Source organism: Melozone crissalis, unplaced genomic scaffold (genome assembly GCF_028551555.1).
Source record: "Melozone crissalis strain CALT ecotype California unplaced genomic scaffold, PUWL_Pcris_2 ptg000027l_1, whole genome shotgun sequence".
In the NCBI taxonomy this organism is placed as follows: domain Eukaryota; kingdom Metazoa; phylum Chordata; class Aves; order Passeriformes; family Passerellidae; genus Melozone; species Melozone crissalis.
The window spans coordinates 33,169,528-33,192,740 of record NW_026535805.1 but is presented as its reverse complement, the minus strand read 5'-3'; the positions used below and the strand labels follow the sequence as shown (position 1 = coordinate 33,192,740).

General features: G+C 35.1%; 1 protein-coding gene across 10 annotated transcripts in view; it reads left to right on the top strand.

The window, feature by feature from the left end:
• REPS1 (RALBP1 associated Eps domain containing 1) overlaps positions 1-23,213 on the top strand; it is a 63,881-nt gene that overhangs the window by 30,825 nt on the left and 9,843 nt on the right. For 2 of the 10 annotated variants that reach the window (XM_054279471.1, XM_054279480.1), the window contains exons 5-13: positions 3,633-3,760; positions 4,235-4,397; positions 4,704-4,767; positions 5,632-5,786; positions 10,315-10,454; positions 15,079-15,159; positions 18,103-18,190; positions 18,974-19,075; positions 21,241-21,313. In XM_054279471.1, the coding sequence (XP_054135446.1) occupies positions 3,633-3,760; positions 4,235-4,397; positions 4,704-4,767; positions 5,632-5,786; positions 10,315-10,454; positions 15,079-15,159; positions 18,103-18,190; positions 18,974-19,075; positions 21,241-21,313 (994 nt within the window). The remainder of the gene's footprint in view (positions 1-3,632; positions 3,761-4,234; positions 4,398-4,703; positions 4,768-5,631; positions 5,787-10,314; positions 10,455-15,078; positions 15,160-18,102; positions 18,191-18,973; positions 19,076-21,240; positions 21,314-23,213) is intronic. The other 8 variants (XM_054279477.1, XM_054279476.1, XM_054279475.1 and 5 more) reach the window with 8 other exon arrangements.

Genomic DNA, 23,213 nt, shown 5'->3' with positions numbered 1-23,213 from the left:
GAATCCAAGGCTTGTTACCATCTCTCTTCAATAATTTTTGTAAAGAGAGCCCCAAAGGAGGCATTTATTTTACGTTAGTATCAGGAATTGAAATTCAATGACAGACATTGATTACCTGTGTAGAATATTTATAGTTAGCTCAGGTCTCATCCTGCAATGTCAGAGTCAAATCTGTTAAAACCTGAGTCTCTCAAGTGTTTCGGGTGCTTTTGATTTAACAGCTTAAGATAAGATCATGATGTTGACGAACTTGGGAAAAAGAACCCTTCCCTACTTTAAATGATAGTTGAGTGGCATGTCAGAATGAGAAAATATTTTTTTATTGCCTTGTTGTCTGTTGGGACTGGAAGCAAAGCAGGATATTTATGTTGGTAGGATCTAAATAATATCTAAATAACGATCTAAAACAAGTTAAAAAAATCTGAGATCTTCTGTCCTAGGATATGTGCTAGCTTTCTTTTGCATGACATCAGAGTTTTGTGTTGATATCTGAATATCCATGGGAAATTGCAGCCCTAAGCCACACTTCTTTCTTTTCTCTTTGGGAGGGATTTTGTAGCCATTTGTGAACACTTCAGGGACAGAAGTGGAACGTGTCCACAAGTGGAAAAAAGTTTCATATTGATAATGAAGTTGAATGCTAATATGTCTGCTGTGCTAACAGGTCCCTTGCATCTTCAGAGCCCTAAGATATTTACTGGGTTTGCAGGGGACTGAACAGTCCTTTGTCCCCTAGTTAGTGCTTCAGTAACTGATGATAGTTGGCCTTGTTGCAAGCTTTAGAATACTCTTACCTGGGCATAAGAGCTCTCCAGCATTTTATCTTGTTGTCAGAATTGTATTCAGCTTCTGGTTTTGGTTCACCACAGATTGATTATAAGGAAAGCAATTCTTAGTTTACAGAGTTAGTTGAAAATTTAGTTCTAGTAAACCAATATTTGTTTAGTTATTGAAAAGTACATGTTAACGAGGTAGAATATTTCTTACATTTCCATTTATATCTCAAAGTAAAGGGGGTAGATTTATTCCACAGGAAATTAGATAATTTTCCATAAGTTGTCAATGTGTTGGCAAGATATTCAAGGTGGAGGAAGAAAGCAGCTACAGGAATTTGTTAGGTCTTTATACTAGACATAGAGGATTAGACTTCACCAGCTTGTTCAAATCTGATAGTTGGTCTTGGGCCTATTCTTCATTTAAAGTGGTGCTGCAGGTGTTCCCACTGATGAAGATGCACAAAGACCACTGAAGGTTTCCGTCATTGGGTTACAAATCATGAAATAGAGACCAATGGCTTTGAGTCTTCTCTGTGACTCAGTTTTCTTCCAATTTCTCTTCCACGTTTCTGTTTCCAATTTGGTTTTGTCAAATTGAGTTATTGGCTGGTGGCAGTCCATGAGTATGTGTGTAGATGCAAGTCTCCATGGTTACTGGTAGTCTTTCTCCAGTGTTCTCCAGCCATCCCATCCTCTGTCCTGAAACATTGCACTGGAGGGTAAATAACAAGAAGAGTAATGCAAGAATGTTCTTGCTGATATTATTTGAATGGGAGAGAAAGGAAGCAGTACTTGCAATACCTGTGAAATACTCTGAAGGTATCACAGTTTGCTGCTGCTGGCATTTCCATTGCTTTCTAAGTACTGCTTTGGAACAGATACTGTGCTAAGTGAGATATTCATTGAATTGTACCAAGATCAGTTGTTGAGAGAAATGAAGGAGTAAACATGTAAAAGGTTAATGGTAATAATGTCAGTGTCTGAGAGGTAGGGAAAGGGAAAGTCAGTGTATAAAAAATAAAGTATCAAAAGGAAGGTCTTGTCTGCCTCTGACTGTCTGTTAGGCCTGAAAGAGACTGGGCTTTTCTCTTGAGTTTCTTTCTAGTGTTTGAGAATTAGGTGAACTACTGAAGAAGAACCTCAGAGCAAATAAAGCATTACCTTTATTCTCAGCACTTTTGGATAAAGTCACTACAAGCTCCAGGCCACATCAGGAGCTTCCAAAAGTGGAGGATGGATTTCAGACAAAATGAGCAGTTAATAGTGCCTTTTCATCATATTAAAGCTAATGGAGAAAGAAAAAATCCTCCACAAGAAAAAAAAAATTCTCCTTATGCAAATGCTACTTTTTACTCAATATAATGCAAAATTAAATGTGTTCTGCACAATTATGACTACTCTGTGTAGGAAAAGAGCAAAGATAAACTGGTTCTAAGCATTTTTCTTATTACTTTTCATTTATGGAATGAAAGAGTAATTGCATGTTGCCAGGTATTAGATAGCAGTATTGTATACTAACAATTATACTGTCACTTAAGATGTTGTCCTCAACATGCCTCACAGATTCTCAGATTTCCTTCATTCTGCTTACTGCAGTGTAGTGTCATAAAGGCTTCAAGAACCTGACATTGTTGATGTTTGTCAGCTTCATAAATTGATTACCTCTATATGAATGCACTTGTCATAGCAGGTTTTTTTAACCAACATCATGACAAAAAATTCTTGGTATTTATTGCTTGAAATTAAATCTTACTAGCAGGATTCAATTTTTGACATCAGTGTCCTGTTTCTTGTGCAGAGGGTTTACAGAAACTCACAAGAAGCTGACCTGTCTTTTAAAAGGAAGTCTGTTTCTGCATACAAGGCAAAAATTCTTATCTAAGTATGACTTTATTTGGCATATTTCAAGAGAAGGCATTTAGTTGTGCAAGAAGAGTAGATTCATCAGTTTCACAGATGTTGTTTAGATTTAAGGAGTTCAGCATTTCTTTCAGGAATTCAGGAGTAGAATGGAGTCCTGGGATTCTTCTAGATTTGTTCTGAATGGTTTTTCTCTCTTATCTGAGTTCCTTAAATTTTTAATTTGCAACTGCAATTTAAAAAAAGTTTAATTGTTTTTTATGTAGAGCAGTGGATGGCCTTATCTTTCTGTAGTTGCTTCATTGTTATTTTAATAATAAGATATTGAACATTGACAGTTCTTCAGAAGTAGCTTATAATTCACCCAAGGGCATTGGGTGAATTTCAACTGTTGTGTCAGATAGTTAACAGACAGCAGATATCAGCATTCTATATGGATGCTTTTTATTATTCTTGGCCTGTTTTTAAGCAACTGAGTTAAGATAGTGTAGAAGTGATGTAGAGGAAAAGGATTGTCTCTGCCAAAACCCCTGATTCTTAAAAGGAATTTCCAAGACTTTGTTCTTTGAATGGTGAATTAAAACATGAAAAATGTTTAATATTGATAATGAAGTCAAATGCTAATATCATATGCCACTTTTAAATAGTATTTGTCCATACAAGTGTTGCTTATTTCAATTAAATAAAATTGTGGAGTGTTTATTAACTCATTCAAAACCCATCAAATGGATAAAGTCCAATTTACATTTTACATGTGTTGCAATAAGCTCATTCCTCAGTTCTGTCTTTTTAGTGCAGATTGAAGCTAACATAATATAAAAATCTACAGAAGTGAGGAGTTCAGGAGGTGAACTTGGTCACCTTGGTGCACTTTGGTTTTCATTTTTCTCATCATTCTATAGTATATCTCCCTGACAGGAGATATTTCCATATCCACAATTCTTTCTCAGTTTTCAAGGTTGTCTTTTGAAAAGGAAATGTTTCTTCTAATTTCAGGCTCATCTACTTCTAGTGATCCCATATGGTCTGGCCATTCACCACCACCCCATCAAGAAAATTGGGTCAGTTTTGCAGATACCCCACCAACCAGTGCTCTTTTAGCCATGCATCCTGCTTCTGTCCAGGTGTGACACTTTATTGGTATTTGATTTGCCTCATTCAGATTGATGTTGCAATCCTTGAGTTTCTTTTTTCCTTCATAATTTTCATTGCAGCTGTTTACTGTGTATCTGTGCTGTAGTCAGTGCTATTTGCCCAACAGATACTTGTTTCGTTGATTTGCCTTAATTTGGAATGATTAAATGAAAGCTACTAATTTTTTAAATGTCAACAATTATGGCTTCTAAACATTTGTATTTAGCTTTTTATGCATATGTGCCATACTTTTTTTTTCTGCTTACATACCTGCGCTCATTCCATATTGTATCAGTGTGCAAAAATACCCTGCCATTATCCTGGAGATGCCATCTGCTGATGGTTTCCTGCAGTTTTTAAACTACTGTGAGTTTTAACAATGCTTTATATTTTGAAGGCAAGAAGTTGAGAATTCGTAGAAGCATTTTAGGTAGATAATACTGAGGAAAAATATTTCATTTCAGGACCAGACAACAGTACGAACTGTAGCATCAGCTACAACAGCCAATGAAATTCGTAGGCAATCAAGTAGTTATGATGACCCCTGGAAAATAACTGATGAACAAAGGCAGTATTATGTTAATCAGTTTAAAACCATTCAACCTGATCTAAATGGATTTATACCAGGTAAGTTACTCTTTACAAAATATAATTGTGGGTGCATCAGTTCTGTTGCAAAGACTTTGTTTTGTACTTAGGCTTGCATACTATTTTGAAGGAAGTTCTGCATTTTGCTGATAATATTCTACTATAGTTGAGTGTAAGTCAAGGAAGACTAGAAATTAATTTGCCTTTTCCCTCATTTAACCCTAGTAATTAGTGCCATTTTTCCCAGAACCTTTGCTAAATAACTCATCACCTTTACAGTAGGTCTGAGTCTTCTAATGATTTCACTTGCCTTAAGTATTAAAAATGATTGTTGCAATTTTTTAGGATCTGCAGCTAAAGAATTTTTCACTAAGTCAAAACTACCTATTCTTGAACTTTCTCATATTTGGTAAGTATGATTATTTAAAATAATAATAATAGTAAATTATAAATGTTTGGAAATATGACAGCTGATAGACATGTCATAATTACGTACTAGAAACTGTTAAGTAAAATTACACTAGTATGTTCAGTCCTGCTCATATTTATGCCAGTATTACTTTAGTGGGTTTTATTGGCCTGGGCTGGTACTATTTATGAGGCATTTTGAGAAAATTCCAAACTCCTCAGAGTTAAAAGCAATTTATTTGAAGTATTGTTAAATGGGTATTGTGAAATGAGTACTGTTAAAAATGCATTTAAATTTAAATAATTAATTCCTTATCTATATTTATTTATTCATTTATGTGTAAGTAAATTTAAATTAAATGTACACATACACCTTTTAAAATAAATTCATGGTACATGGTGACAAATCCAGCTTTGAGTTTGTGCAAATCTTCTGTTTCATTGTATTCTGGAATTTGTACTGCATCATTGCATGCTGTCATTAAATAGCTTATCTTGGCAGGTGCTATCTTTCTTTTAGTGTAATGATTTGTATTTCAGGTAATTTCCCATTTAATGGCATTGCCTCAGCACTGTAATTTCAGTAATATACTTTGCCAAAAATCTGAGGCTGATAATACTGTGTAGTACTGTCTTAAATGGGTTAAAAACCAGGAGAGATAAAAGTGACTTTAAATTATCTGTAAGCTGTTATTAATTAAGGCTCCTCATCTTGAGGAGTAAAGCACGTAGTACTAATATGAAGTGTTTAGTAGGATAAAGGGAACAATAAACTTTGCTCATCCAAGTAGCAAAATCGGAAGCCTGTCTTTTGGAAATAAAGTAATCTTTAGAAATTTTATTTACACTAAGTTTTCCTTCTTAGGGAACTGTCAGATTTTGATAAAGATGGTGCACTGACATTGGACGAGTTCTGTGCTGCTTTTCATCTGGTAGTCGCTAGGAAGAATGGGTATGATTTGCCAGAAAAGTTACCTGAAAGTTTAATGCCCAAGCTGATTGATTTGGAAGACTCAACGGGTAAGATATGGGTTCAACACAAATGTCAGTCTTTTAAAATTATGGTCTAATTGTTACAGCAGATACTTGTTTATATGAAAGAAAGCACTTGTCAATATGAACTAAAGCATTGTACAATTTTTAGAGGTCTTATTGCTCAGAGCTAATTTGAGCATGTACATATTTCTGTAGAGGGCAGTTATTTAGGAGCAGTACACATACACTATTACATTTGGAAATACTGACTGTGTCCTTTAAAGGTTAAGGAAAATAAAATTGTCACAGTATGGATTTTATTCATGACCAGCTATTGTATTTCAGTTTCCCAAGCCAGCTATACTTTAGACTCACTTTCAAATGAGTATGCTTTCTATTCACTCTCATTTATGAAAATATTCTAAGTATCAAAGGTACTTTGAAAATATTCCCATATTCCATGCTAAGGGCAGGATAGGTGTTTAAAAATGCAGGATCAGTACCACAGACCCTTTTTTTTTTACATTCACCTCCTGACTTGAAAGCAGATTTATCCTTTATTGTGTTGGCACTTAGTTGTTCTGTGCATTGCCTTTTACTTTTTGGTACTCCCAGAAAAAGCACTGAATGTATGAGTTCTGCTTGTTAATATGTGCCAAAAACTTAGTCCTGTAAGTGAAAAACAAACTACTGTTCCATGTTAAAGTGGTGTTTAAAAACAGGATGTCTGTGGCCATCTTAGTTTCCTTTATCTATTTTTTAAAAATATTAAAAAATGAGTATTTTAAAGCTGCTTTAGATTACTTTTTAACAAGCAGTTTTTGCTTAGAAACTCAGATTACATTCTGAGTGCACAAGTACTATGATTTGCTAGAATTTTATTTATTTGCACTAAATTCTTCAAGGGGACTCTTTTCATACTGTGTTTGTAGGCTGTCTGAGACTTTAATCTCAAAATTATGGATGAGTTCTTAAACTAGATACTGTGTTTCTTATTATCTCTGCTTTTATAATGAACCTATTTTCTGTGGGAGTAGATTGGCTTTTCCATGAGCTGCTGCTGAAGTGTTTTCAGTATGAGTTAGCATTTTGCTATGATGAAGACATTTGTGAGAAATAGATGCAGTTTATTGGGCTAAAACCTAGGAAATGTCGAAAACCATTCCATTCTCTCAATTTTTGTGTTAAAGTGGTGATCAAGCAAAAAATCTTGGTAGGAAGTGAAATAACATTTATTTGTATAAACTGTTGTTACAAAAAAAAAAAAAAAAAAAAAAAAAAAAAACCAAAACCAAGAAAACACTAAAAAAATCCCCAAAACTCCACATCCAACAGCTATATTTGTCTTGATCTGTTATGGGTATTAGATTTCAGCTAAAGTTGTCTGGAAACTTTATACATCAGACTCTAAACCAAAAATATTACGTGTATGTTTATTATTCTTATTTTACACACAACTTGCTTTTACAAGGTTTTTTCTTTGGTATTAAAGGGAAGTTACCCTGTTCCAGTGATAGTTAAAAGTTTACCTTGCTATGTAAGCCATGCTTAAAAATAGGACAATCTGCTACTTTATTCTGCAGTTATTAAAATCTACAATGAAAAATTAAAGTTCTTGCAAACTTGTGGATTTTTATCCAGTTAGCTTTATTTTATTTATATATTTATTTATTTGGATCAGCAGCATTGGAAATAGCTGTTCTTATCTAGCACGTAACATGATCTATTGCCAAAACTTCTATGTTGAATAAAATACTTCAGATGAAGTTATTGATGTGGCTGTAGTTTTATGTTTAGTTACAACAGCATACATTTACTAATTTAAAAGTTAGTGGTGGCTTTGTCTATTGGACTTGATGAATTACAGAAATTCATCTTAACAACTGTAAATCAGCCTAGAAAGATGAACCAGTTAAGTTTTGGTAATAATTTTTCACTTCAGTTCCTGTACAACTTGTGTTTCATTAAAGCTTTCTTCCAAAATTGCCTTAGAAATAGAAACTAAAGTATGACACCAGAGTGTCTTGTTAAGAGTACACTTTTTGCATGGGATAAAACTTTCTCAAAGAAAGAAATGGTTGATGATCTTCTGCTGACATGCCTCAGTATGAATAATGTACAGTCAAACTGTTGAAGAAGATGAATTGCTCAAATGTCTTTTAAACCAATGTGCAAGATGGCAAACTTTATTTCAAAAGTGTTGACAGCACCATTATTAATCCTGTTCTTTTGATAGAAAGTTTCCCATTAATCTTCTGCACTTATCCTCTGCACTTGAAAAGTTCTGCTTTTTTCCATTTTGACCTCTGAACTACTGGCCAGAAGAAGGAGTAGCAGAGGGCTTCTTGCACCCTCTGGGCTGTGTTCAGACAGCAAAGGAAGAAGTCTCGTGAGCTCCTCTGACAGCCTGTCCCTCATCAGCCCTGTGAATCCAGTGTGTGACCAGCTGCAGATGTTCCAAACCTGTTTGAGATATAATCTTGCTTTACATCTGGTTTCATAACTAGAGATAGGTGTTTCTCTCACATGGCACAGACTTATTGTGTAATTAAGCATTTGTATAGTTGGTCATTTTTCCAGTACAGCAGTACATCTCTACAGAATTGTAATTCCTTCAAACTCAATTTTATCTCAGTTAGTAAAAGCTAACAACCTTTACAAAAGCTGAAAAGCAAGTTTTACTTTTCTATGAATTTTTGTTTGGGTTGCTGCCACAATGCCATTTCTTTGTAAGAAAAGAAATCTGCCATGCCTTATGTCTTACACATTTACTTTAACCCTTAAAATTTTCCATAGAATGTCGTAGGCGTGTTTCATGTAGGTGTTTGCAGAACTCTTTGAATTACAGTAGCTATGTAGTCTATCCATAATAATTTTCAGCCTTAACTTTTGACTTTGTGTTTAACACTGGAAGTTAGTTCAGTTATGTAGAATACCATCAGTAAAACAAGAATTTTGATGTTTTTAACTTAAAAGATTTTTTTTTTATTCTTATTACACTTCAGACTACTTAACATGTGATATGTATTTCCAAAATATTGCCCCTGGTGTATTTTGGACTTTAATATATTACTTTGTTTACAATGACCACAGCATGTCAGCTTGACTATTTGGTGACATTGACACCTCAATGTAACCTATTTTTATTGCTTTACCTAGAGGAAAACAATTCAGGATGCTAGGTGCTGGGCATAATTTTGGAAACGTTATGGAAACAGCCTCATGTCTGGCGATTTAAAGAAAGTTCACATGACCTTTGAAACTCTGAAGAGTTGGTTTTTGTGTGTGGTTTTTTTCATGGTAGTAGCACTTTGGTTGCATCTGACCTCAAGGTAGCACAATTACATTCATTTTGGTCTGCAGTTGTTTGGCTGTGTATTTTGCTGTCCCTGGCAGCTCTCTGGAGGCAATAATGGGTTGTTACTTTTCAGAGGTACAGGTGGTAACCACTGACTATTCAAGTGTTTTCAGTTCAATTTGACATTGGATTTGTTATTAGCTTATTCTTAATGAAAATTAGCAGGCAGAATATTGACTTGTCTTAGCAGAAGAGAAGGCTGCTGAGTTCAGCTCTTCAGGAAATTGAAACCAGTAAATTTTATAAATTTCAAAGAAGTATTAGTAAAACATGCTCTTGTGGCAGTCATCTTCAAGCACATACCCATGCAGCAGTCCTTTTCAATGGTAATTTAATTAAACCTTTTTTTTTTGTTTAGTATTTTGTCTTGTTTAAAGTTTTAGTTCTGTGGACTGCTGACATCGTGCTAATATGTCCCGCTACTTATCAGTCACTTTTTCAACTGTTTCTTATACACTGTACAGTTGTAATCTGAACTTTCAGGGTTTTTTGAGCATCTTAATGCCTGGCTTTAGCTTGCATTTTGATATCTAGAATAGGAGATATTGTAAGCAGGATTTTACTGTGTTAGACAGAATGCTTGATCTGCTGTTCAGATTTACTTCAAAAGAAAACTGAACGGTGCCGAAGAACAGTTGCAATGTGACAGCTGCTGGACTTACTCAATTTGCAAAATGTGAATGGAAACACCACTGTTTTAGTAAGGAGGCTTGAAGCTAATATTATTTGGAGACTAAACTAAGGGGGAATGGTTTTCTTAATCTGTTGTCATATTTTTTTGTGTTTGTATTGAGATACTGGTTTTGCTCTGGCCTTTCATACAAGGAAGTATTTTATTCTGTAAGATGAAATGCTCAGTGCAGGATATGATGTAATAAACACTAGTGCAAGTTATTTTCTCGTGCTGTTAGAAAAACTTTAATTCTATATGTAATGAAAACCTCAAAAAGCTACTTAAAGGCTAAGTACTGTGAGGATAGGATGGTACAGAGTAATCTTCAATGTCTGATTTTCAGGAACATCCTTAAAATAAGAGTAGTACCTGATAAACAGTTTTTAACAGTACTTAACTTAATGAGAGGTCTTGGGGTTTTGTGGGTTTTGTCTGCTGCTAAGTATTTGCTTGAAAAAGATTAAAATAAAGGGCACTTTCCATGAGATGTGAGCAACTCTTCTAAAATTAAACTGAATTCAATTTATGTTTTTTGTTCATAGTGATTCCTGTCGTTTCAGAAGTTGGGGAACAGGCTGGTGAGGTAGGTTACTCTGGCTCTCCAGCAGAAGCACCTCCAAGCAAGTCTCCATCAATGCCATCCCTAAACCAGACCTGGCCAGAATTGAATCAGAGCAGTGAGGTCAGTGCTTTTAGCTAAGAGTTATTTCACTGCCCATCAATAAGTAAACTGTGTATGTGTCCATGATTTGTCATAAGTGAATTGCTGATCACAAATCATTTAACAGTTAGCAGGACAATAGACATAAGAAGGTTCTGTGTTAAAATGCAAAAGAAAAAAGTTTTCATTCTGGTTTTTCTATCTCATTGTGAGATACTATTTAAAATGTTATTAAGGGTAATTAAGCTTTACATTAATCACAAAATTTATCTCATAACGTGTTTTGGAAAAGTTGAATTAACTCCTAGTTTTTTTAATTTAGGGCATATTTTTGTTATCTCTGAAGAACTTGATTTAGCAGACACTTTGGCTAAACTACAGAATAAGTTTCTGACAGATCTGGACATTGAGACTTATTTCTGGAGATGATTTTAGCCTGAAATATCATCAGTAACACAGAAGTCATGACCCTGTTTCAGAAGCTGAGACTCAGAGTAGAGTCTGAAGCCGCCATTGGCTAAATTTATTTAAATCTTAAATTTTTGCTGTTACATACTTCTGCTTCATCATACTTAAGCACATATATTTGCTATATAAGCAGTCTTCTGCAGTTAGAGCTGTATTTTGTCAAAATTTGAAAGTGAAGTTAGCAAGCAGTATTTTTTATTTTTTTTTTTTCCCACAAATGTAATTTGCTTAGAAGGCCTGTAAGGGATTGATTCCTAGATTTTTCTTCTTGCTCTGTTTTAACATTTTTGCCTCTGACTTAGAATAAACCAATGTTTTAAGAGCTACTTCTGATCCCCAAATGAGTTTCTGACTGGAGCCGTATATAAAGAAGATGTACGCTTACTTTTCTTTATGAGAGGGGAAAAAAGAATGAATTTATTTTTGGAAAACTATTTTTGATAATCTGGGAGTCAATAAGAATTGAAAACTTGTTTTAGCATGTAAGATAGTTCTGTCAGTAGCTAAGTATTGCATTCTATTAAAAGAGCTTTTTGTGGTTCTTTTTCTTTCTTCGTTAGACTTCAAGTGAACAGAAAATTGATATTAAAAGATTTAGACAAACCAATGGAAAATCAGCATGAAGCAGAAAATAAGCACATTTTTAGGATTAAAGTTAGGAGCAGAGGAAACTTCCTTCATTTCTCAGCAGGGAAGGACTTTATAAAGTCTGCAGTTCCTTGTAAAGGCAAGTGCTAGCCTCATAGTCACATCCTTATCAAATTAAAAAATGTTGGAAATTATTTAGTGATTCTTAGTTGTTCTATTTGACAGAGTGACTCTGTCAAATAGAAGCTATGTTTTAAGAGGGAGGTGCAGCAGAGTCATTCAGTTGTTGCTAAAAAGCTGTAAATGTCTGCATCTCTATTAAAATTTGCCCAGACACATTCCCTTGTGTTTTCAATAAAGATTTAATAAGCTAATAATTTTGTATCTGCATCATAATTGAACAGATCCTTCAGTGTCTAATGCAAATCAAACCCATTGAATAGGGTAATTCCACTAGTGGAACAAAGTCACTTACAATTACAGTCAGCCAGAATCTTGACTTATGAAACTGACTATCCATTCACTTAGGGTGGCATTTTCTTTTTGAAAGTCTATTATAGCTTAAGAGGTATGGAAAAGTTCTCACAGTAGCTATACTACTGGATACTAACTATACTAAAATAAGAGTTGAACTAAATGTTTAGTATTTTGTTCTAACCCAAAGGAATTTCTGATTTTTCAGATGTGTTGCTGTGCATGTTTCTTTCTTCTCGGCAATTTCTTTTCAGCATGAATCAGGTCAAAGTCCTCAAGGTTTTAATTCCACGAAAAAATTTCTGGTATTGCTGCAGGCCCCAGTCTAATTGTTTCCTCTTTCAACCTCTTATAAGTGTCATCAACAAATGAATTGCTTCTAAAAGCTCTGCATCTTTGTATTATCTGTCATTCCAGGCAGTCTCATCCTGTTAGTATCAAAGCTGTTGGTTACTCTGTTGTTTCTAGCTCATAGTTGATTTATAGAATCCAGTTGCCAGGCCCAGTTACTGGAGGCTCCCAGGTATAGACCAAGGCATCAGTTTAAAACTTCAGCATAAAGAACAACGAGAAAATCTGCCTAACTTTCAATATACTACATGCTTCACATTCTCATCTTTTCGCTCATCACTTCTTTCTCACTTCAGATGTCTTTTCCATCCAAGTCAAAAGGCTGAGCACTTAATTTTTGAAGCTTAAAATAATAGAAAAACCTACTACAAATTTTTTGTTGAAAACTGTTGAGTGTCATGCAGCTGTCATACTAGCTTTAACACAGATAGGGAGATTTGCTTTTAAGTTCACAATTGTTACACCTTGTTTCAAATATCTTGGTGTTCTATTCATAATGGTTCAGGTTGCTGTGAGTTTTAGTTTCTAGTAATTAACCTTTTGAAAGTATTTTTAAAACATTTTTGCAGTTGGACAGGACAAATACTTCAGCTTTAGCTGGCATGATTTTTACGCTGTCAATGCTTTTAAATTTTGCGAAGTTTGAGATGCAGTCCAGTAGATTCTCACTACATTTAGCTTTCTGTTAACTGGAGAATTAGCAGTAGCTGGCTTCTGGTAGCATTTCAGGATGGAGCACAGCAGCAGATTTCCTAGAGCAGGTGTTGGTGTTTATCTGTCTGTGTCTAGCTAGGGAGCCCAAGGACAAGTAATAAAGGTACCTATATTTTGGCTTCAGAGCATGGTGGTAAGGGAGATTAAGCATCCATCTGTTACAAATAATATTTTACCATTTATCTTAACTGTAACAGAAGTGGTGTGTGCCCAATGGAATTTTTGGAACAATTAATGTTTCTGTAATCAAATGGTCTGTTTGCCAGTCTTACTAGTAACTGGGAAGCCACTGGCCAAATCAAGTTTAAAAGGGTAGTGGTAGACCTAAGATAAATATTAGTGTTTCGTGAAAATAAGCAGCTGTGCAAATGAAAGAGGCCAAATCAGGAGAAAGGCTGGCAGAACTTGGCACTTAAATTTCTGACTTAGTAAAAACTGGCTCACTCACAGGTTTGTGGAGCTCCAAACTACTTGTAATGCTGCCTCTTCATGAAGGGGTGGAGTGAACAGAGATGAACTGTTTAATGCAGGGAGTGTTAAACAGGGACAGAGCAGCTGGGAATCCTTACTAAAAAGGTTTTGGTAGGTTCTGTCCATGAAGAGGGTAGTTTTGTGTTAAAAACAAATACAAACAAACAAAACCCTCAGAGCAACAGAAAATCACAACAAAAAACAACCAGAAAAAATACCCACCCCCATATGAATAGAAATCCATAATGTTTGCCCGCATTTAAAGTTTGAAATGAGGAGATAAAGCTCTTTCTCTACAAGAAGTTTTACCACACATGAGAGCAATTACAAATTTAGTTAATATTTTTCTGAATTTCATTTCATGTGATTGTAAACAGTTATTTAGGAATTTCCATAGGAAGTTATTTCTGAAATAACTGTTTTAGACTTGATTCACATACAGACTGTTCACTGAATATAGTTTAGTGTAGAGGAGAACACAAGATTAGGTTGGCTAACACCATATAGTTTGTCCTGTGTCTTCTTGGATCATTTAGATTGATTTACCTGTAGAGATGGGACAAGAATATGACACAGAGAATATTCTGAGTTGGAAAGAACCCACAAGAGTCATAGAGCCCAACACCCAAGTTGTTTCCACAACTATAACAAACATAATTTTTATTGAATTTTCTGAGCACTAAAATTTTTTTGGTTTTAATTTTTGGAACTTGTATTTGTAGTGTTTGAAACTTGCTTAATATTTACTTGTTATTTTACCAAAATATAACAGGTTTAGCATTCTTGTTGTGATTTTTTTTATCTGGTTTCCAGATCACAGAATAATTTTATGTACTTCAATGCTTTGTTGATCCAGTTGTGGCTATAACTTGATTCAGTTTGCATGAGGATTCTTGACAGCCATGTATTGATACAGCATGCCCATATCTTATAAAATTGTTCAGAGATTGACTTCTTTGCTTTTAGCAATCAACAGTATATTTGGATTTAATTCTTTGCCTTGTCAGTGATTTAGACTTGTGGAAATGCTCTTTTATGGCATAGAATCACTTCTCGGGGGTTGCACTGGCAAGCTAAAGTGATGTGATTGGAGTACTCTGCTCAGTGTTCATTTGCCTGGGACTTCATAAGAAAATCAGCATTTACTAAATAGATTTGAAACTTGGCAGCTACAAAGCTGAGGAACCTTTCTGTGGATTTTATGACTACAGATGCACACAACATGTCTCTGGTTTTTATCTCTAAATTACACGAACGGCTTAAGCAGTTCTTTTACTTGTATGATGTTCATTGGCAAGTGTGAACTCTGAAGGTACTTCTGGGTTGCCCGTGCACCTGTATCTTCATTATAAAAGGTGAATATAAAGATTAATATTGACAGATAACAAACTTGGTTCCACAACAATCTCAGAAATAGAAATACTTAATATATATATCAGTGTACTTCCCAAGTGAAGTGCTCTCCTGTGCAAATATGGTTCTTTCCAGTGCAACCTCTGAACTACTATGCTAAATCTCCTCAGTGATCTTTTACTCTCATCTTCCTCATCATGCTGACTTCTCTCCTCTGTCTGTTCAGCAGTGGGAGACATTTAGCGAACGCTCTTCAAGCTCACAAACTCTGACCCAATTTGATTCTAACATTGCACCAGCTGATCCTGTAAGTCAATCACTTAGCTTGCTTGTTTGAAATTAATTTTATTAACCCTGAATTTCCATTCATTGTATTTACCTGTTATGCATGATTCCATGGACTGCTTTTTGGGGAATGGTGGCAAATAACTTGGTTGCTTATTTTCAGAATATCAGTTTTCTTGTACTGCTCATGTTTAATCTCTGATTGCTTTTTCCTGTTGATTTTGACCTAATACCACACTTCTGTCATAATCTGTCGTACACAAAGAATTTAAACACAATGTTTTTTTGAAAATATGTGCAAGTTGTTGCAAGGGCCACTCCCTATGATAAACAAGTTCTGTTGTAGAATTTGTCTTCAGTGTTGTTTTGGGGTTTTTTTGAGTTGCAGAGCCTGATTTGCACAAAAACAGTGCCAACTTCAGTGAAAAAAAAGCTACTGAGCTTTGATGGGTGTGGTATTTCATATTCCAAATGTTTTTACCAAGTTACTTATTAATAAGGCTTTTAGTATCTCTCCAGCTAAACCTGTGTGTTCTAAGGCTTTACTCAGTGAGGAGTGCTCTGAAGGATTATGTAGTTAAATATCTTGCCAAGTTTGGGAGCCAGAAATACACTACAGTGTTTCAAGTTCTGCTGGTTTTAAGCTTTACACCATGTGACATTAAAGCAGTTCTGAAATGCATTAGAAATGAAGTATTTAGCTGCTGCTTTCATCCTGCTTTTTTTACAGACTTAATTAGCACCAAGTGTCCATTTTAATTTAATTAATTACACTATTGGTGTCCATTTGATTGTGTAGTGCTGTAATAGGTGCACATAATACACATTTAACTGCTTTTAGTGTTAAACCTGTCACTTCTGAAAAGATAGAATACATAAATATGCATAGATTTTCAATGCATCAGCACTCCAGTCTCAAAGTTAACACTGATACTCATGTAGAAATAGCATTCCAGATGCTGAAAGCTAGAATTTAAAGTGCACTGTTCCCCATGCTCAGAATTAACCTTTAATAAACATTCAAAACAAGTGAAAATGTTCTACTGAAAGCAAAAACCAGCCCTCTTTCATCTGAGATGGTTTTTGTTTTAAATACACCGTATTTTTATGTTTTAATGAGGTACACATGATGTAAATTACTTCCTAGTTGTTACTTGCTGTGTATAGTTGCTTGACTGTCGCTGTCTTGTTTCTGCAATAAGACAGTAATTTATTTTCGCACATAATTAGCAGATTACAGAAACCTGAGGTTTGAATTTTTTCATGTACTGATCTAAAAATTAGAGCAATGATGGTATATGAAAAACTCTTTTATAGAGTAGATGTTTTTGTGTATGTATATAGAGAAATTCACTGAGAATGCAAAATTTTTTTATGGCTGATCACATTCTTGAGTTCTTTCCTTGAAATGCTTATAGTTTAGAAAAGAATGATGAGCATCTTTGATACTTGCTAGGGTAACACACTTTGGGGTTAGAGTCTTTGTTTTCAATATTAAAATAAGAACAAATGATGACAAATGTTCAGTTAGCTGAAGGCAGATGCTTTTTTTTTAGCAGTTTCAATAGTGATGCATAGGAATGATTTATGGAACAACTGGTTCCCCAGAGGAGCGAAAACCAGCTTTCCTGAGCAGTTGTTAATAACTATCTAGAGAGTAAATTCACAAACCATGTCTTTTTTAGTTGGAAAAGTAGCTGCTTTGGAGGTAAAACATAAGTGGAAAGAGTAAAACAGTGCATCTATCCCTTAGTATGGGAGCACAGTATGCCTTTTGAAAGTCAAAGTGGGTAACATGTTGTTTTATGTAAAATGAATTTAATGATGTAAATTAATGCATTATATAAAATCCACTTAACTGTTTGAGGCATGACTTCTGTACAGCTGCACATTAGATTATAGCACAAGTCTGAAGCAGACACAGTAAAAGTGACCATTGCATGGTAATCTCATTACAGAGGGAAGAAAAAGCAGTATATTTTAAGGTGGTAACTATTCCTAAAAGCTTCCTGCAACAAAAATGTTTGAGCTGTGACTAGGAAGTGGTTTTGCTTGCAACAAGGGTAGTGAATGTAATTGAAATAGTTTCAGAAAATACTAATTTCGTTTATTACACCTAGTGCAATTGATCTACTTGAGTAGTCAGAACAGATTAAATTTTTGATACAAAGGTAGTTTTGAAACTTCTTGTTATTTCTAGGATAAATATAATATAATCTGGGGGTGTTCTTGTACTGTCGTTGGCCCACCCATTCATGTATTCTGAATATGGATGACAGTAAAAAACTTCAGACAGCCCTGGCCCTATTTTTAGGCTGCTTCTGAGTTTTGAGATTATTTTTTTTAAGCTGTCTGCAGTCAGTGTTCAAACTAAATTGAAAGGATTGTCTGTAAAGTACTTTAAACAGAGCCCCTTGTCTGAATGACTAATGCCTAAGTGTAGGGCTAGTGCCTGTCTCCAGGTATATTCCATAGAGCTTATTATACTGACGTTTAGAAGATTTTTGCTATTTTAAAGACTCCAGAAAATGTCTGAAATTACTACAAAGTACCTATTTCATTGAGCATTATTCATGCTATTTAGAGAGGCCATTATTTTCTGAGGCCATTATAAGTAAAGCTGAGGAGTCAGGGTTTAAATTGTTTTGAGTGGTTTTTTTTTTAAGAAGTGCTCAAAGTACCAGATGTCTGATATACTAGAAATGGTGGAAAGCTGGTAAAATTCAGGTCCTACTTGCAGTTATCTATAGAAACATATCCTAGTGCCATTTTAAGTAGCTAAGTTAACATTATAGAGACTACAGCTTAGAGAGCTTTGGTTTTCTGGGTATATTCAATTCCCTGGAACTGTGCAAATAAATTAAATCTATGAAATTTTTGTTTAGAATTAACATTGCAGATGCTGTCAGAGACTCTTAAAAGAGTGATTTAAGCTAGGTTACCATAACTGTGATCTCTTCCACAGGACACTGCAATTGTGCACCCAGTTCCTATAAGAATGACTCCAAGCAAAATCCACATGCAGGAAATGGAGCTTAAAAGAACTGGAAGTGGTAGGACATTTTCTCTTGCTAATTTGGGAAGTTTCATACAGTTAGAGTTGGTCTTACTGCCTTGAATGTACTTACTTTTCTCCTTCACCAAGGATGAATAAATCTGAAGTTGTAATGAGCATCATTACTGAGTTGAGAATTGCTGTTCAGATAAGTGCAGAGCTTGAATTGGCCGTTTGCTACAGTGAGGCTTTTACCTTCTCTAGCAGAATGTTTCTTGGAGAGTAGTTCAGCATCATTATAAAGATTGGATTTGATCCTGCAGGGGAATGTCTGGGTTTCCCTGTTAGATACTGAAGCAAGCATAACCTGCATTCATAAAGCTTGTTCTTCTGTGGTCAGAAATACCGCATTTATTATTTTGAAACTTGGAAGCATTTGGGAATATTGGCAGGCCGTTTTTTACTCTGGTCAATAATAAGCAAGGTGATTTGATAAATTTTCTTAAAGGAATATAGGGGAGGTCTTAGTTTTCAGTTGTGTACCAGTATTTCCTAAAGTCATGGAACTCATGCAGAGTCTTCTGCATAGGAGAATTAATAGTATTGACAGCACACTTCTTTTAACATTTATTTGGCCTTGTAAGCAGCTGAAAATTCACAGCTCTTAAAGCTGAGAAATTGTGTTTTACATTGTAATAGTGTTATTTCTGAGTTAAAATACACCAGTTTTAGTCTTGAGTGCAGCACTTTAGATAAGGGCAGAAAACCAGTGTAAAGCTTTGGCGCCAGAAATAAAGGCTAGTTTGAATAAGTTCATTTATCTATTTTTTTTTCCCTCTAGATCATGCTAACCCTACTAGTCCACTACTTGTGAAACCATCAGATCTCCCAGAAGAAAATAAAATTAGTTCATCTGTAAAATTTACATCTGGAAATACAGTTAGTAAGTATCAAAGTGCTTTCTGGTCTCATTTCTTACATTACACAGAATGTAGATCTGATATGTTCCTCAGTGAATGAAAGCTGGCTGGATAGTAGCAGCTCTAAAATGAGATAAACTTATCCTAAGAACAGAAACATTTCTGATATAAAGTATGTGTTAGAAGTAGTAATTAAGAAAGTTCTACTGATGTCACTAGAGTTGTTTTCCTACCTTTCGTGCTCAAAAAAATTCATTTTTGTCAGCTCTTTTCCATCTTGCTCTTTTCTCTTTTAATCCTAGAAAGGGAATTCCACTTTATCTACATTGAATTTTTCAAAGTAGCATTTGATTGGTCTTTCTCAGAACCATGTAACATGTTTTCTAAAGAGTGAAAATGTGTTGACCACAATTTCCAGGCAATTCTCATCTGGTTAAGCTACTAAGCAAATCCTACAGACTTCTATGTTCCATTTTAAATGCAGCTTTTCAACTGTTTATTTCAGTCTAATAGCCTTTTCAATTTGTAGTATCTTCTGTGCCCAAAGCATGTTGCATTATATTGATTTGATTAGTCCACTTATCTAATATTGGAGACGTCCAAGATCATATGTTGCCTGAAGGAATTTCTGGAGTCTTTCCAAGATCAGTTTTTTTTTTTGTTTTCTTCAAGTCAGGAACTTACTTTTCTTCAGTAAAAATAAAGTTTCAAGAAGTCATTATTTTAAATCCTTTGCAGTAGTAAGACCAGAAGTACTTTGATTGGTTTGTAATACAGGAGGAATTCAGAAAATACCATCTTGCAATATGTTTTGCTTTTCATGTGAGCTCTGTTTTAGTGGCACTCTTCGTTCTGACCAGTGTCCTGACCATGTCTGAGTTTTACTTTTTAAGAACAGTTCTGTTTTTACTAAGAAGTTTCCTAATGCAAAAGAACAAGCAAACATCATCTTTTTATGTGGAACTAGTGCTGTGTGCAGGATCCAAGTTCAAGAGCCTTTCGGTGCTCCCTTTTCCTTATCTGAGTGCAGCCTAATCTTTTAATCTTTAATAGAGTGTTTTTCCCTGAGAGGAAGAACATGGTGAAATAAAACAAACCACATTGCAGTGTAATATGTAAGCACTGTTTACTACCTGCAATGTTAAGGAGAAAAAGTATAAAAAAATGTAACAGGTAAGAATGTGCCTTGCTGATCAGGAAAGTCATCTCTGCAGGATTCTCATTTCTGAGACCTGGTTGATGTGTCTTACCACTTTTGAAAACTTCAGTGTCCTAGGAGGTTAAAATAATCCTTTCAGAGTGGGTAATTCAGAAAAATCTTGATGTTTTTGAGTAGAATTTTCCTCTTCACTGGCAACAAATTGAGTCCCTTTGCTCCAGTGACTTCCACCTTGAACTTTGGTTTACTTCGTGCTCTAGAATAGTCTTTTGTGATAAATTATCCTGAGGTCAATTTTTCTATCTACATTCATTCCATATAAATCTTGTGATTTTTGTGAGGCTCCTCATTTCTGGGGAAAAAAGCCTGATGCTTTGCAGAGCTTCTAAGGGTAAGGGTGTCCTTGAGAATCTGTGATGCTTTAATAGCATCTTTCATTTCTGTTATTTCCTTAATCAAAAGCTGGAAGTTTTAGAAAAGGTTTAGTCCAAAATAAGGTTGACCACCAGACTTGGAGGTACAGAAGTTACATTAGTAGCAAAGCAACTGCATTAATCTGTGTTCTGTACATAGCCTTTCCTTTTTCTGATTCCTAAGGTTTCTAAGTCCTTCAGCACTTCTAAAATCAGGCATGTTCTACCCCTTGCTTTTTTTTCCTTGGATGTCCCTTACTCTTGTTCACTAGATTGTTGAAGTGATGGAATGTCAAGTGTTTAAAAATGACTGTTTGTAAAACTTAGGTTTTGTATTTTAAATACAACATTACTGTCATTGTTTATTCTCAGTACATGACACTAGTAACCAGCCACTGTGTTGGGTGAATGGAGTTGGTTTGTATTGTGTCCTTCGATTATTCAGGTTTGAGGATTTTGAATCCTGACCAGATGATGCCTTACAGGGAAGCAATTCAAGGACATGCACCTTTTTTGTAACAAAAGAAATTGGATATTTGAAAGTACTGGTTACTTCTGTCTGTTAGGGTATGCTAATGATGCAAAGCAAATATGAAATTGTATTTTCTTTTCCCAGCAGATGGTTACAGCAGTTCGGACTCTTACACTTCAGACCCGGAGCAAATGGGAAATGCTGTAACACGGCAACGGTCAGTAGAGTAGCACCTGAAAAAAAAACAAGTAAAAGGTGTTTAAAGAAGCCTGTTCTCAGCTCCTGGTTACTTGACAACTAGGTTATAAAATGGTGGCTAAACAGATTCCTAACTTTAACACTCAGGAATCTGGAAACAGTCTGTTTTCTAATGTATTAACAATATATGTTGCTTTCATTAGTGTGGAAAGTGAAAATTAAAAAAGGAAAGTTGTCTAAAAATTTGTTTGAGATTGGCCAGTCAAGTGCTCCATGTGAAGCTCCGCATTCAATCAGAATCTTAATACTTTCCCCTTAAATACAAAGCAATGTAAGCATGTGAGAGCATGCTGTTACTTGAAACCAATTTTTTGTATTTTTAAAAATATCCATTTAGGCATTATTGGAGAAGAACCTTATGACACTATAGCCTAAAAGAGAATTAAGTACACTTTAGGAATACTATGGCTGTAACTCCGTCTCTTCTAATAAACTTAAAAAGGGCCAAAGTCAAATGCCCATTGTAAACTAAGGGTTTGGAGAAAGCTATGCAAGCACAAAACCAACAACTGCATCATTTCACATGAGAGAATGTGCTGTACTAGCTGGTGCTAGTTGTTCCCACTAAATCTGCCTGAATAGGATTAAAACCATCTACACCATTAACTATCTTACAATCAGTTTCAGAGGTAAGTTTCAAAACAAAAATAATTAGGGTGACTTCAATAGCAAAGAAAGATTTCCATTTGCCTGTCAGTACAGCAACTTGAAAGATTCTTTCCTGCATTGTTACCTAATGGAAAATGTGACTCTGTCATGCTTTTATGTATGTTTTTGCACTATGAACATGATGGTTTCAACGTGTTCTTTTACTCTTTGACTTTGGATTAGGTTCTCTTGCTGAGCTTGTGTAGATGAGGGAAGCTTTCTGATGAGTTCCCACATTATGACACGGGGAGCTTCTGTCCTGACCTGGTAGTTGTGGCAGTATGCACACAGGAAGTTTGTTGTCGCACTTACTCTTTTACTTCCTTCCACTGGCACCTCTTCTACCCATTGCAATTTTGTATAGAGATGTACTTAGTCCTACCACGAGTCAAGACTACATTTTGGTATTCTCACATAGCAAAAACTGACAAGGCTGTGTCAGATAATGGTACCTTGGAATTCTCCTTAAACCACTTTCTCCCATTTTTAATTCCATTTGTGTTTTGTTGGTTTTTTTTACTGTACTAGCTAGAGGGATGACCCAAGGAGTCAGTATAATTAGATTTTATTTTCATCAGCTGGAGAGTTACACAGTATTACAGAAGCATTGCCATAGAGAATATATTAAGAAAATCAACTTTTCTATTGTGATAACTCAGTTTTGTGTCTGGACTTAAACATTCAGAAATTCCAGGTTTTGTGTGAAACTTGGGTGGCCTTTACCTCCCTAAGTTTACATTTTACAATAGTTATAGAAGAACATTGCAGAGGCCAGTCATAGAAAGGATTTTATCACAAATTGAATAAAAAAGCATCTGTATTCAGGTCAGTGATTCAATAAATATCTTGTTCAAATTAGGCTAGTTAGGAAGCTTCTGCAAACTGATTTTAAAAGGAAGTTGTACAAAAATTCTATATACAATAAATCCCACTTAAATGGCACTTATTACAGTAATTTATTCTTCTGTCCTTCCTGCGTGTGTTCTCCGTGAATTTGCAGCAGATATCCACTAGATGGTGATCCTACCTAAGAATGAGTCAAAATTTCTGAAGATTCTGCCAAGTGTATAGATTTGGAAAATTTCAGGCAGAGAATTAAATTGCTGTCTCATACACTGAGATACTTCTTGGGCTCAATATACCTGGAGGCAGGTCCAACAGAAACCCAATATTCTTCTTTAATGAAATTGAACTTACATCATTTAACCTAA